The sequence below is a fragment of the Seriola aureovittata genome, chromosome 16, assembly GCF_021018895.1.
Source record: "Seriola aureovittata isolate HTS-2021-v1 ecotype China chromosome 16, ASM2101889v1, whole genome shotgun sequence".
Classification (NCBI taxonomy): domain Eukaryota; kingdom Metazoa; phylum Chordata; class Actinopteri; order Carangiformes; family Carangidae; genus Seriola; species Seriola aureovittata.
Genome location: NC_079379.1, coordinates 3,074,979 through 3,091,180, shown reverse-complemented (window position 1 = coordinate 3,091,180; position 16,202 = coordinate 3,074,979). Strand labels below are relative to the sequence as shown.

At 40.7% G+C, this 16,202-nt stretch overlaps 1 protein-coding gene across 1 annotated transcript in view; it reads right to left on the bottom strand.

Annotated features, from left to right (window-relative positions):
- The window catches only part of erf (Ets2 repressor factor), a 39,741-nt gene extending 23,785 nt beyond the window's left edge, over positions 1-15,956 (bottom strand). The window contains exon 1 of the mRNA XM_056399147.1: positions 15,282-15,956. Coding sequence (XP_056255122.1) covers positions 15,282-15,303 — 22 coding nt within the window. The 5' untranslated portion in view covers positions 15,304-15,956. The remainder of the gene's footprint in view (positions 1-15,281) is intronic.
- Between the last annotated feature and the right edge of the window lie 246 nt (positions 15,957-16,202).

Sequence of the window (16,202 nt, the reverse complement as noted above, 5' to 3'; positions counted from 1 at the left end):
ACATAAGGCTTATAGAGAGACAGACGGGTGAACAGACTGACATGACAGACCAGGAGAGGAAGGACTGGAGACAGGGTCAGTGTCAGGGAAGAGGGAAGAGATATAAACAGACAAAGACAGAACAAGTGCATTGCTAAAAAAAACCAAAAAGAGAGAAAAAAAAACCAAAGAATATTTTTAAACTGGAGAAGATGTGTGTAGATGTGTATCTGTATGCTGAAATGTGTGTTTGCATAATAATGCCAAAGGATGGACCTGAATGTACATACAACACAAAATTAAAAACATTCGTGATATAGTCTGATTTAAGGATTCTTGGATACACAGAATTGGTTGCTAGTGACATGCAGACTCTGCATGTCAAGTGAACAACCAATCACAATCATTTCTGATCAATTTATCAGATGACCATAACAGGCTCTGTCCCCACTAGTCATCAACCACAACCTGAAAATACCCTGAGGGACAGGATAAAAACAGAAAGGGAAGATTTGTTTGCAAAAAGAAAATCTACTTCACTTGTGTGTAATTATTTCAGCTACAGAGAAGATGATGTAGCCTATTCACGTTAACTGGTATAAATTCCTGTATTTCTTGATATCACAATATCCCAGATATCCCAGAAAAACAAAAATAGTAATGTCAGGTTTTTTCCAGTATTGTGCAGCCCTACTTGATGGAAAGAGAAATAATTACAGAGAATACAGGAAATGAGAGGTAAGGGTGTGAATGAGTATTTTCAACACAGGAACTGAGAATTGTATAAGGATACAGAAGGGACAAAAGAAAAGTCACCTGAATACCAACAGTAGATAAAGGCTAAAGAAAGACTTTGAGTCTTATACTTAGTTTAAAGTCTGAATCTCAAAATATCTGATAATTATTGGCTGTTATTAATCAATTTAATTTGTTGTTGTTGAGTTATGCTTTGTTGGCAGATATGGGAACACTGCTGGAGCCTTACATAACTATCAATGAAGTAGCATTGCATGGCTTAAATCAGCTGATGCTGCTTTCTATCTCAGTGCTGAGAAATCCATCTTTATAATACTATAGCTCATGCTGTGAACGAAGCTTCCCTTACACTAAACTAAGCAAAGTTTCACCATTTGGAATGAAACGTTTAGAACACAGAGAGCTGCAATGCTGTGTATTCAAGCACGCAGAAAGACACAGCAGAAAGTAAAGAGTTTGACTGTTTGCCACAGCATTAAAGCCATGGACTGAAAACTGAAGCCTGTAAGTCTATAAACCATCTCTGCTACAAGTGAGACAGCTAAGACACTCTAATCTGTGGCACAGCGGCCGCCTAAACCCCGCCAGACAGAAACCTGTCGCGTCCTGGAGAACTCCACAGCACCTTAGAGGCAGCCAAGGCTGTGATTAAGCCAGCCGGTTTGGTGTGAGTATCTGTGTGTGTGTGTGTGTGTGTGTGTGTGTGTGTGTGTGTGTGATTTCAAGAATCAGTTATTATAATCAGATATGGGTCACACAGAAGTTTTAAATATGTTAAATAATCATGTCACTGTGGTCATTTGCTCGTATCATTTAATAGATGCACCTTTCAATCTAGTCTAGACGTATAATTTAAGCACCAATGGGAAGGAGAAAAAAAAACGCTGAATATACTAAGTGCAGGGAAGAAGTTGTAATCAACAGTGAAGCAGTGGATAATCTTCACAAGAAAGATTATCACTGTTGTGTTAATGAAAAACAAAATCATAAGCAGTCATATCACCTTAGAGCACAAACTTCTCTCTCCTAATCTGCAGCGCCTGAGCCAAGGTTGGAGACAGAGCCGTGTCAGGCCTAAAGTCCCAGAGAGGATGAACACTTACATGCGTATACACATGCTTTAAAACTCGTCTGAGCATGCTTTCCTCTCAGCAAATAACAAACCTTTAAAACATTCAGCTCTAATGTGCTCCTAGCTACCTGCCTGCCTCACTGAGATCTCAAGCTTACTTCCTACAGTTGGGTTTGGTTGTGAATAATAGTGAGTGAGAGACGGAATAAGAGACGGACAGACATATATAAAGACAGGGGAGAGAGATATACAACTACTGTCTCCATGCAGAGATGCAGTGAGGCAGAACAGACTTGGTTTATCTGTTGCACAGCAACACACACTGTTGTGCACATACATGTGTGCACAGAAATACACACGAATTGTGCATGTTTATGATACATTGTCTGCAGGAAATAAGGCAGGCTGACACCCTGCAGAGTGAAGTCAACCAAAGTTAAGCTCAACAAACCAGCCATCTCCACACTCGGGCAGTCCCTTCACTGTTTAATAACATCAAACTGAGCAGCCGGCTGGCAGGACGAACAAGGAGACCACTCTTCAACCGGAAGGATTTGGTTAAATCACTGCAAGATGAAGCATTATTTTTCCCGAGGCTACAGCCACACTACTACGTTTTCATTTTAAAACATTTGTCAGCATTTTCAAACGAAAACAATCTCCGGTGACCGTTTTAGCTCCGTATCAGAGACAATCTCCATCCATACTATCACATCTGAAAACACATACATACATGATCACTCAAGTACACTGGGCATTCATGATGTAAATAGGAAGCAGATTGTCTACTCTGCTTGATTGCAAAAAAATACTAAAAATACTAATAACGAGGAACAGCAAAGACAGTTGTAGCATAAAAATACAGAACTGAACTGAACAACAGCTGCTATCAAAAACAAGAGGGTCAGTAACACTTGTAATTCATTATCGTGTTGTATTCACCACTGGTAGTCGAGGCTGATGAGACCCAATCAGGGAGCGGCAGGTCCCAGTTTTAGCCTGTCCAGACTACAACACAACCCCAGAGTTTTCAAACTAAAACGGGTCCAGCAGCATTTACAAAACCCTCTTGTTTGGGTCTTGAAAACTCCAGAGTTGTGTGGACGAGAGGCGCAAACGTAACAAAAGAGATGAGTTTTAAAATGAAAATGTAGTAGTGTGGACGTAGCCTGAAGTACAATCAAGCCAGATGTGGAAGGGCTTGTTTCTGGAAGGAGGGAAAGACCAGTGTATATGGGTAAGAGGGAATGTAACCATGAACAAAAAAGTGAATCCTGAAACTGTCGTAAACTGACAGACGCCACAATGGAGCAGAGCGGTGGTGATGTACAGGAGCCGACTTCAGAGCAAGAGAGAGAGAAGATAAATATCTGCATTTAAATCTGGTTTCTGTGTTGTGGTTTGGTCGCCAGACTACTTTCATTTTCCTCCAACACACACACACACACACACACACACACACACACACACACACACACACACACACACACACACACACACGTCTTTCTATACTGACATAATGCATTGCCCCTAACCTCAGCCTAATTCTAACCTTAATCCCAAAACCAAGTCTTAACCCTCAAAGGAAAGTTAAAATGTCCAAACAACCAACATTTGCCCGCACAACCATAGACAGACATGTATAAACACATACGCACACAATGATGAAAATTTGGTGACTTCAGCTGTTGGACTGAGCCATGTGAACACTGGTGTGCATGTGTACACACGTACACACACAAGTGTACACACACACACGTACACACACACAACCCAATACATACACGTGTCACCACAACCCAGAATAGGCCTGTAGCTCCATATCCAAGGAGCTGGATGAGTGACTCATTCTTGTACTCCACGCCAATCAAATTTCATCTCCTCCTTTCCCATAATGCTGCTTTCATTTTCAGCATCTTTCCACAGAGACAAAGAGGCTCCACTGTTGATTACAACTAGTAGGAAGGACAATCAGCTTGACATTACAAAAAGCTTCAGTTCAGGGATGTGACAGATAAATATTCTTGAAGTCATAAAACTTAAGGAGCAGAGGAACCATACAGAAGTTTTTATGACGAGTGGGTGTCAGAACAAATATCAGTCAGGAATGTGCATATTTGTGCGCTGATTAACACCTGGATTCCAAGCATCTAAAAGTGTCTTCTACAGTGCTTTTTCTACTGGATAAAGTTTCACTAAACTCTTGGCTATGAGAAGTTAAATCAATCTTAAAGCCAAAATCACATTCTACACATCATATGACACCCTCTGTCCTTAAAGGCTTGATGTGGATGAGGAAAATAAACTCTACTAAAAAGCAGAAGAGGAAAACCTTTTTAAGACAGACTTACAATAGGTGTCTTGTACACAGATTAGACAGAATTAGCAGTAGCTAAGTAACAATATGAGGTAACAAAGTAAGGTAAGGTACAAACATGGGCTGCACCAATCAAACCTTTTCCCTCCCGATACTGATTCTGATAGCTGAAGTCAGGATATCTGCCAATACGAGGACCAATGTAATATCAGTGCATTCATTCTTTTGTGCCAGTTATAAAATCTGCCTGATCTACCATGGAAAAATGGGTTTGCTGTGGCAATAAAACCCCAGTTAGCAGCCTGTTGTGACTGAATGACGGCAACTCATAGTGGAAACATTGAATTTTAAATATTGACAACATAAATTGCATTAAATGCGAATTAGTCACTTTACCCAGTATGCCTGATAATTAATCTGCTATTTTGATAATTGAATGATTGTTGAAGTCAACATTTCCTGGGTCTAGAATCTTATGCTTTTCTTTGTCAGACATAAAAATAAACAGTCTTTGGACTGTTGGTTGGATAAAACAAGTCAGACTAATTTTAACTGGAATTTTTCACCTTTTTTGAAATGTTATAGACAAAACAGTTGATTTATCAATAAGAAAATAACCAGATTAATTGATAATGAAAATAATCATTAGTTGCAGCAATGTCAGGAAAAACTGTTCATTGGTGGGCTATGTGCTCTTCAATAGTCAAGATAATTGAAGTGGAAATATTATTAATCATGTCTGATACTTAACTCAAGCCTGAATGACGACCTGTTCACTCTGGGGGAATTATTGTTGATTAGATGTAAAGAATCAAACTGGACCATCAAGGACACCTTGTATGAAGTTGTCACTGAATAAAAAGAAACCTTTTCTAAATTTTTTTCTCAACATATACTTCTTTTTATTACAGCCAGAACTCTGATTCTAAGCTGCCACTCTTCAGTATTGGCTCATAATATTGTTGATTTACTGCTTGTAGCTCAGAGTGCAATCACAGTGACAGTAATTCGCTCAGCATGAGTGTGTCCGTGAAATTCTTAAAATGTAAAACAGCCAGCGAGGGACTTTCTACATGTGTGATGTCTGGGCGCGTTAGTCAGCCTTTCCTCATTGGCAGAGCCACCGCAGTCTTAATTCTGCCGTCTATTGCATTAAAGCTGGATCTTGCAGTCTCTAGACTGAGTGGCTCGCTCTCTGTGTAAAAACATTAAAGACAGAGGCACGACGGCGTCACCACAGGGAGATGGCAGCCCAAATGAGCAAGCCATGTTCACTAGCTGCAGTGAGAAAATTAAAAGAGTGTGTCTGTGTGTGTGTGTTTTAATGCAAGACAGACATCACCCATTTTCATAGCATGTGGGGGGTCCGGGCCCCCTAATATAGTACGCATGTTGGGAGTAGGCGAGATGACTGAGTGTCTGAGGGACTAACTGACTTTCACGTTTCAATAAAACAGAGACACGACTCATTCATCACTGCCATCGGCCTGGGGCCTTTCAAACAGCCAACAGGGACAACAAATGGGTGACAAATCTACTTCTTATGAGTTCACAAATGAACAGGGACAGATCTTTGAACTTAATAAATTCATCAGGTTAAATCATACTGATGTTTAATGGTTAACGATTTAGCATTCTTTCTCAATTAGATCATTTGCTTCAATTAGCTCATTCATCAAGTCATCTAAGCAAGTATACACAAGCCTTTTATATTGGCAAGAGTTTTAAGTTGATGTTAGCATGTTAGCAGAGTGTGAGTGCTGCAGGTCGTGAAGGACAGACGGGGAGAAATAGCGAGCTGAACTTTATGTCCTGACCTGACTAAATGGTGCCGTTCTTATCATTAATATAATTTATGGCCTACCTTTGAAGCAGCTAACAAGACAAGGCCAAACTCTGCATTGGCTTTTATAGTTTCTACAGTTTTAGGTGAGTCTCAATGCCAGAAGTGTGAAATGATTTGAACAAAGGCCAAGATTGGTTTTCAATCACATGACAGTTTATCATAATTATGTAGAGCAACAAAGCAGATGTACATCAGTGCTCCCTTCTGTTTGCATGTTTTTAGATTAATATTAAACAGGGGTGATGTTAGATAACAGTGTAGTAGGACTGCAACCAATGATTATTACCGATAACTGAATGATGTGTAATTATTTTCTTGAGTAATGGATTAATTATTTGGTCTGCCAAAATGTCAGAAATTTGTGACAAGTGTGACACATTTTTTTAAATGGTTAATTGTTTCATCTTTACAATGTACAAATACAACTGGGCACAAATAAAATTTCATTTGTGAGGCATGGCCAGTTAAAATGGTGCATTCAAGAGAAAAATGTTGTATTTAGCTTTTGACCAGCTAAACCCCTCAAAAGATTTTGTACAACTTTGTTAATGGTCACTAAACACACAGTTACATGCAATTGCTCAACAATAGCTGGTTGAAACTGAGTAGGTATCCGGTAAAAAATCTTTAGGCTGTTTGTGTTACAGCTTCTCCTCCTCATTGACCTGCCCCTTTTTTGATCTGCCTAGAGGTGAGATAAGTACTGTAGGCTGTCAGGTGTACACTGTGTGTGTGAGCTTGAGATGGAGAAATTGTGAAAGTGTCCCTATTTGTTACGGGGAGTAAAGTTTCACTGTACTCTTATCTGAATGTGGGTGTGTGGGAGGGTGAAGGTTGGTGTTATGCTGCCTGGATGCAATTGTGTGAAAACTAAAAAAAGTTTATACAATTAGCATTTAACACAAACTTCCTATATTTTAGGTTTCAAACGCTGACACACACAGAGTCACATCAGTCAACACACCACACACAGAAAGTCCTAGGACAAGTAGCGATGGCCATGAGAGAGATAGAGGGAGAGAGAAAAAAAACACAGAGTTCCCAATAGACCGATGACTGAAGCAAACACAACGGCCAAGAAAGACCGTGCTCTGCTGAATTCATCTTTCTCTTACTCCATCTTTTCCCTTGCAGACCCCGACAGGTTTTATTAACTCCCAGACAAGACAGAAAACCTTCCCCAGCTCTCTTGGACTTTATTCAATGAAAACAACACATCGTTTACTTTTATATTATTTTCATTCAAAGTCATTTAAAGTAGAGCGGTGCTTGCAAGAAACTCAAAGTGAGCATGCAGCATCTCATTGTGACACTGCATGAATTGAATCAAGGATTTAACATGCTACTGAAAGGCCAAAGACTTCCATGCTGCTTTAACAACATTAAGCTATACGATGTCACCACAGCAGGGAAAAATGTAAGAGGAAATTTCACATAATTATATATATTTATTATTATTTATATTATTATATAGTTTGGTGGGTAGCTCAAAAATGGCTGCAGAGCTGGCAAAATAAAAATCAGATGCCTGTGTCTGAAGACATCCATAGTTAATGATGTTAACAGCTCAACAGTCTTTCCACAATATACCTGCTATGCCAACACACAGGTAAGGTGCTGCTGCCTCTCCTCATGGCTAGAAAGTGTGCGTTCAGGGTAACTCCTGAAGATTAAAGGAGTTCCATCTCTTTCTGTTGTGTGTAGAAATGAATAAAACTCAGCTGGAGGAAACTGTCGCTTTCATATTTAAAAAATATGCCTGTCAGACAGACACTTGTAAGAAGAGACCAGATGTGTCTTGGTTTTGGATTTAATTTCTTTGGACACAAGAACAGCACTGCAACCATTGATCTTTCCCCTGGGCCTACAGACTGCTGCCACAATGATACTTGAGCCTTTTTGTTGTGCACATGCATCATTTTGGATGAAATCCTTTAAAAACTCTAAATAACTCTTAGTCATTTTGTTGACATATTTAGGAAAAGGGGCAACTGCAGAAAGCATGTGAATTTAAATATACTTGGGGTACCAGCAAGAGACCACAAATGTTGTATAGTGGGGACAAAGGATATGCTATAGTAAAATGTGTATGGTTACTGCTACTGTCACAAACCTCTGAGGCTACTTCCACACTACTACGTTTTCATTTTAAAACGGCATTTTCAAACAAAACAATCTCCGTCGAGGCTATACATACATGAGCATTCACATACACTGGGCATGTGCAACAGCAAAGACAGTTGTAGCATTAAAATACGGAATTGAACTGAACAACGGCTGCTAGCAAAAATAACAAGGTCAGTAACACTTGTATTTCATTATCAGTAGTTGAGGCTGATAAGACTCAGTCAGGGAGAGACCCTGGGTGTCTATGTCATCATTTCCAAAGGGCTCCATCTTCGCCAATCCAGGCTACAACACAACCCGAAAAATTCTGTAATCAGTGCTCAAAAATTCAGGAGCCCTGGGACAGGAGGCGAAAAAGTGGCAACAGACACGGACCTCCCCGACCAAGCCTACTGTTTGGATGTCAGAGGTTGTATTTCCAGACATCACTTTTCCTAGTCACAGCTGCCATGGTGGACATAACGCTACCTGAGTCGAACTAACTGAGCCAAAAACAACATGTGTGCAGGTGCGCGAGTAGGGAAACGCTACTCGAATAATGACGTCAACAAGTACTCGAGTACCCATCATTAGTGTGGACGTAGCCTCGGTGTGGCACCGTCAAATAAAATTCACAATGTTACAGCCCCTGAGTCCTTACTACTGAAACACCACACAGAACAGACACACACCAACACGCTTGTCCTGAATGTCTATTTGGGTTTACAAGCTATATATTCAAACTGTTTGGTTTCAATTGTGCTCCTAGCTTGACTATCCCCTCCTTGACTTTTTTATGGAAGTTTAGCTGGCAGCATATCCAACCGAGTGCTGTTTGTAGAAATTTATATTTTGAAGAGTATTATAGTTCGTGTTTATGTGATTATGAATTATTTCACAAAGCTGGACATCTCATATTTTCAGTCAAGCAAGTGAGGGGGTAAAAGTGCAGGTGTAAGGCCAACAAGTGTACGGGCAGGAAAAGTCTGGGTTGGATCAACCCTGTCCAAACAACCACAAAACCAAACTCTTTTTCCTCTCTGTAACCTGTTGGCATGAGGGGGGTTTTCCCTCAGTGACTCTTGAGGTGGCCCCTTTTTGACAAAACGCACCCAATTTATTTTGCATCGTTTTACAAATGGTTTCTGAATTAGCCGGGTTTTTTTTTCTAGCTAAAGACTTTCCACTCGTGCTCTGCCAATGAATGTCACAGTTGACTTCAGTGTGTGTCAAAGTTCCCATTTCATAAAAAAAAAAAAAGAAAAAAAAAGACATTATAACCTAGTTGTTGCCACCTACTGCAGGATATAACCTGGCAGGCTAACCACTCCGCTTAGCTAAAACAGACTCCGTAAAACATATGGGCTTTGGTAGATATTTCTGTCTGACAGCAGCTTGGTTGTAACTACTTTAGCCCTGGCAGTGGCAGTGTGGGCAGTATTATACAGGACCACACCTAGTCTGTACCCTTATTCTTTTTTTTATACAGTCTGTAGAAGTCAGACCCACATGTTGGTAGAGCCCTACCTCAATCTTTCTGGCCATAAAGGACGCCAAACCAACCTGGGCTCCCCCACCCCCACCTCTCTCCGTGTCATTCTCCACGAACCACAGATGTTAGCCATAACACACAACACAACTCTCCACACTGCTTTCAGTTAGAATGACTCCAGTCAAAACAGCCAGAGACAAAGCACAGACCTACCTCTACACCTTCTGTACTCTCAGCCTTGGTTGGATTCAAAAACTTACAAACGCAAATCAAGGGCAACTGATGTGAAAAGACTGTCCGTCTAGATTTTCTGATGAACAAGGGCTTGTGAAGCTCCACTGAGAATGCTTACTTTTTGTATATTTACAATAGAAAATCTATCTGGATTTTGTATAACCTGTAACTTTATGCAAAAGGGATTTATAAGTGTGTTACTGAACAGTATCCTGTCAGGTGTTTTAGCAAGATGTGTCCTGCTGCAGAAGCCTTCCTTATCTGCTCGGTGAAGTGAGTTGCTGGTTTCACTTGACCTACTCTGTCCTTTCATCTGCCCTGCTGGAGGTCAACTGCCACAGAGCCAACGCAGATCCACTCAGTCATAAATACTTACAGATACTACTAAGCAAACAGGCCGGCTGACAAAGAACATTAAACTCATGAGCACATTCTTTGGAGTAAAAAAAAAAAAACGGGACTGTCCGTACTTAACAAATGACAGTGCATAGATAAAGAAGCAAGCTGCACTTTGTCTAAGGCGGGTCTGTATTTTGAGAGCTCGGAAAGTTAATTCATCAAAGCAAAATTACATGGCGAGATATTGCTCAGGAGCACCTAGGCTTCACAGTGTTCTCACACCAGATTTCCCACACTTGGAAAAAGGAAGAAGTTACATTTCACATGAGAAAAGTGGCTTAAAACTGCCAGAAAAACAGCCATTTCTTTTTGATAGTATATTCTTTATTATTACTCTGAATAACTGTCCAAATGTAGACACGTGGTACCACAATAAAATCTATTTCAACTATCAAAAATATCACCGTAAACGACGCTTTAGTGTCAACCTCTAATATCCCAGAGCACAAGTTTCTTTGCTTTATACAGATGTTCAACAACCTTGCAAACAGAAATTCATCACTGAAGAGGCAGAGAGAACATTTGTTTCTCCGTCAGTAGCCTCAAAAGATACATACAGTACAGCCCCAGGATGTATTCCAATTAGAGCAACAGGTGCAACGCTCATTTATTCTCCACCGGAAAAAAAGCGCTCTTGTTGTTATTGCTTTTCCACCTGCATGTACAGCCCACAGCTGAATTTTACAAGTTTAAGCACGGTGTATGGAGGCTGTTAAAAGTCATCCTGGGGACTGTAGGAGATCACTAATTGCAGTAGGAACGGATGAGGCATGTAGATATAAAGTATGTGCAAAAAAGACAATTACCACAATTGATCAAAAATAACTACTGTATTGCAACATTACTACTTTTAATATCTGGCCTGATACAGAACAACCACCCTGAGGTAAGGCACTTCAAATCACCAAATCCCAATGGGTGCCTACAGAAATAAAATGTCTGTTTAGTAAGAGGAGGAGTAAACTGGTCATGTACAATAACAAATTGATTAATTAAAAGTGTGAAGCTCAAAAGATTTCCAGTGCCTCTAAATAAAACATTTCATCTCACACATTATCAGCGTGTGACAGTTTAATTCCAAAATTAGATATCCAGAGCATCACCTCAGAGAGATCTACAATCACACAATGATGAAAAGCACTACTTTAAATGTGGAACTGTAACTTTTTATTTGATATAATTACACCTTTAAAAATGGATCCTCTAGATTTAAAAAAAAAAGTGAATAAATGTGCAGGCATAGATGTCTATCAACGTTCATCTCACCGGCTGATTGTGAGGCTTTCCTGTGCGTGAGGCCCTGGTGTTTGTTTGGCCTGCATGTCCCAGCTCGCATAACCTGTTGTCTATTCTCTTAGCTTCGCATGGGTCACCAAAGCCACCGTACATACACACTTCCAGGAAAAGAGGCTCGCCGTAACATCAAGAGATGATCATAGCAACACTGACCTGGGCCGCCACTTGACAACACACCAGAGAAATGCTGACGTCACTCTGCTGCAGTTTTTCCAGGGTCTGCTTGCCCGGACTTTGCTCAGTAGTAATCAGGAATGTGATCAGGTCAACCTTTGCGTTGACCTGATCAGTCATAGTAACCACATAATGGGAGGGAAACCAGGGAAAGGGTACATCCTGTGAGGAACACTGGAATTAAGGGATTTTTTTTTGGTTATGGCATTTTCCTCCCAAATGGATTCTGTCATGATTTAGTATGTGTTAGAAAGGTGAAACTGAGACCTGAACCCAGCAATTACCCTCATGTTTACAGCCTGACCCGACTGAGCCTGACTGGTCCTGCCAAAAATAAGACCCAAGACCTGATTGTAGTCGTCTCTTTTAAAAAAGATAAAGATATACACTTGCTTTTAAAAAAACAAAAGCTTTGTCACAAAAAAAACTCCACAAAGCACAAGTAACTTAATATAGCAAATTATTTTCTTTAATGTTTAGTGACATACACACGACATAAATTGCAGCCAACTAGAAGCACATGACACTACAACATCTCCAATAAATCACACAGACACAGGGTGTCCTAAAAAACGGCGACTGCGAAAACCACATCGTCAGTCACCAGCACCTCTTCTCAAACTTTCCCTGAGACAAACAACTTGGCCTCGACTTGTTGTGTAATTGTGCCGTCTCTGCTGCTGGTGCCAACAGCATAATTCAGTATAGTGGTGAGACAGTAACACAACAAAGTCCTTCCCAAAGGAAACTAACAGCGTCATTTTTTTAACAACCCGAGCCCTTGGTTCATTAGCGTTGGTCAAACCAGTGTTATTAGAGCTATTTGAATCTACATAAAGACGTCTAGTTGCTCTTCCTGTAATTACAATAGGCTGAGTCAACTGCCTGCAACCAAATGGGTCTTCCTAGAGGGCAATTTGGTCTCGCTGGTAAAAGCCAAACACTCACTTTATTGTGACCACATCAATGTCAGGTAGAGCAGCACTGTGGCAGACATATGGGTGCACACACATACACCTGCATTTGTGCACAAACACACACATTTGTGCTCACAAACGCATAAATACATTCAGTCGTAAACAGCAGCTCAGCCCTCGCCAGACTTAACACCAGCTAATTGTTAATGTATGGCTCCTTTCATTCCACACACACACACACACACACACACACACACAACCCATAACACACACACGCTTACATACAGAGTGCAACAAAGCGTGCTAGTTCGCTGGCCCCGGCCGTCTACAGCTGTGACGTTTTACATGTGGTGCATTGTTGATACAAGGAGTAACACAAGTGGAAAATTGAAGCTGGTGGGGCCAGACTGCTGACTTCCTGATAGGAAGAGAGTGGAGGTTGACCCATATATATAGTATATATATTTTAAGTAGTCACCAGGCTCTAACACTACAGGAAATACACACAAAGGGCCTGTGTAGCTGTGTGCATAAAGTAATGTGGATACAGTTCATGGGTTACTCAATGAGATCCTTTAATATCAACACGGCTCTCCTGACAGAAAACTACATCATACTGATGTCACTTTGCAAGCTACACAGCCTCATTTAGAGTTATGACTCACCAGTGAAAAAAAAGTCTAATTTTAATCCCTAGAAGCTATGGGAAGTTAGTATGAATCACACAATAAATGCTGAAAAATGGGAACTAACCAAGTTAGCTTTCATTTTAGACCTACCAACAAACAACGTGAACTCCTTTAAGATGAATGTAGACCTAACAGCAGAAGATTATTTATATATAAGCTGTGTGGCATATGGTAAAACAAGGTGGTCTACTTTTAAAACAAAAAAGAAGAGCAGCAAAACCTGGCTAATCTGATTTTCTCAAGAATTTTTTTAACCGTGTATGACAGATAAAACTATTTTCAGTCTGTAAATCAAGTATATATAATTGCCTGCAAAGTATTTTCTGCATGATAAGCTCTGTGGTCAAGATCAAAAAAGGATGCTTCATGGGTCATAGCTCAGTACTGCTCAGCTCTCAAGTACTTTGGGCCTATGCTACACATAAGCACATTGAAAATAAAAATAATACACCAGCAAAAACTTTTTTTCAGCATTTTATTTCCACAAAGTATTAGATGCTGTATTTGCACATCAATGTGGCGACAGAGCCTTTGACAAAAAAATCCAACTGTGTAAAAAGTGGCTTGTATTTTAAGTTTTCTCACAATTTTTGGGGGATATGAAAGGTTATTTGAGGCAGCAGAGAAATCTAGAAGTCATATTTCTAATTATGACGTTGTGTTGTGGTGTGGCATTCCCCTCTTAAACATCCATTATGGGAACTGGATCTTTGCCTGCCCAAGATTACCACACAACACTCCTGACTTAACTGAGTTTCAAAGCACCTAAATGCACAATGGAGTAGAAATAATAACCTATGGAAGGAAAATCATAATAATTTAAAAGTTTCTGAAAAATGTGTGGAATTTGAAAAAGCAGAATCTGAGATTTCTGAGCTGAAATCTATTTAAATTCATAGAGTAGATTAGCTTTGGTAAAACATTCCAAGAATCAAACACATTTACTCACAAATGCAAATGTATGAATAAAAGGGGCATAACATGTTTCTCACACCAACAATGAAATGAGCCTGTTATCCAGGAAAGTTTAACTACCTCAGCCACCCACCACTATATCACCAAACTGATCAAATGCAATAGCAGTCAAGTTCAGGATCCAATCATGCAGTCACTTTCCACCATTCACTGCAGACTGTTTTGTTGTGATAAATGGAAAAGTGTGTTGGCTGAGACCTCCCACTAAGAATAATCAAAATGCAAAAAAAAAAGACACCAAATCCTGTTGCTTTTTCTGTCATAATATGTCAGCAGCTAGATAAGCTATATATTCAACTGTATCTGCTCTGTGCTACATCCTTCACAGACTTGTAATCTTCTCTTCTCTTATCAACTTTACTAGTTTCACACATTTTCTCTTAGAGAACCATTCTTCTGTGCATTTCCTGCAAGATAATGTAAATTCCTTATAGTTATCTCTTCTAACTCACACACCTCGTTTTTCTTCTTCTGATTAGGGGCCACAGGACTAGTGCGGGTGCATTGCTATCAAAGATCGTATAGTTTCATTCACTTCTTCCTCTTTTTCCCCACTAAACTGAGGTCGTTTTATAATGAGGCATTAATTAAATCTCAAACACAAAGCTACTGCACTCAGGGTCAGTGCACTCTGGCCCTGACCCTGACTCCTTACCACTGATCCGGGAAATTAAAGCTAACTCTACAGTTGCCCTCGTTGACTATAAATCGCTCAGCACAGAAGCTGAGCGATTTACGTTTAAAGTTAAATGTAAATGGAATTAAGTTTATAAAACAGTAGTTCAACTTCCCTTGATTTATTGCAGTTGAAAACAAAGTGGTGCTGAGCAGTACGGACCCTCTGCGTTTGTTGAAACAACAACAAGCGACTCGGATGGATCCACTCTAGCGCCATAATTTTGTCACACTTTCCCTGGAGTTTGTTAGCGTGCTAACCAGCTAGCCGCCAAAGCTACAGGCGCTGTTGTTTTCTTTTTGAGGAACATGAAAAAAGAAAAGTATATTTAATGTGTGTGCCCGTCAACTCACCCGTGTCTGCCGGGGTTTTCATCTTGGTTGCCGTCGTCGGTGTGCTGCTTCAGTCACTTTCCCTGTCGGGTGGTAACTTTAGACGTTAGTTAGCTAGCCTTTAGCCAAGTTAGCAGTGACACCCCACTCCTTCCTCCGGTGTTGTTCTCACAAGAGGCTCGTTAGAAAGAACCTGCCCCGATTACAAGCTCGGCTCTGAAGTTGAGTAAAAAAAATCTCCGCTAACTTCGCATGAGGTTCTGCTTTTTATCTCGACTCATCGACGTTTACTCAAAAAACTTTTGTGGCAGAGTATTTGTTTTTCAGCACGGGGGCTTCTGATGCGAAAAGTTGCCCCGAGTCTCAGGGGGGAGAAATCCAGTCGCCCTGGTCTGAATGGCGCAGGTCGAAGTTTGGAGGAGTCGTGCCGCCGTTGGTCGGTGCTGGAGCAACGGAATGCGACGAGTCTAAATTTTCATCCCGTTTGTTGCAACGATGTCGCATGGTCGATTCCTCCTCCACACTACCATCATCATCATCATCCTCACCGACAGTCAAACAGCGGCGCTTCTGAAAGGAACAAAAGTACCAAAGCCAACTCTCTTCTTTCTCTGCCCCTCTTCTTTCTCCGGCTCAGACTTTTTCTTTTTCCACTCACTCACTTCGTGTTCTCTCAACCCCCCCTTCCTCTGTCGGGGTGTCGTGTTTCGCTCTCCTCCTGCCACACGGGGCCGCCCACGCTGACCTACGGAGGGAGGGAGGGAGGGAGGGAGGGAGGAACTGAACGCCCACTTGTTGCCAAAGATCGTCTATGTTTTCGGGAGATTACTTTTCATTCCACTCCAGCAGTGAGCTGGAAGGGCATTTTAGGACTTGTGGACACTAAAACTAAATCAGGGAGTGTACAAAGGTGCACTGTTAAAAAAAAAAAAAAATCAACAA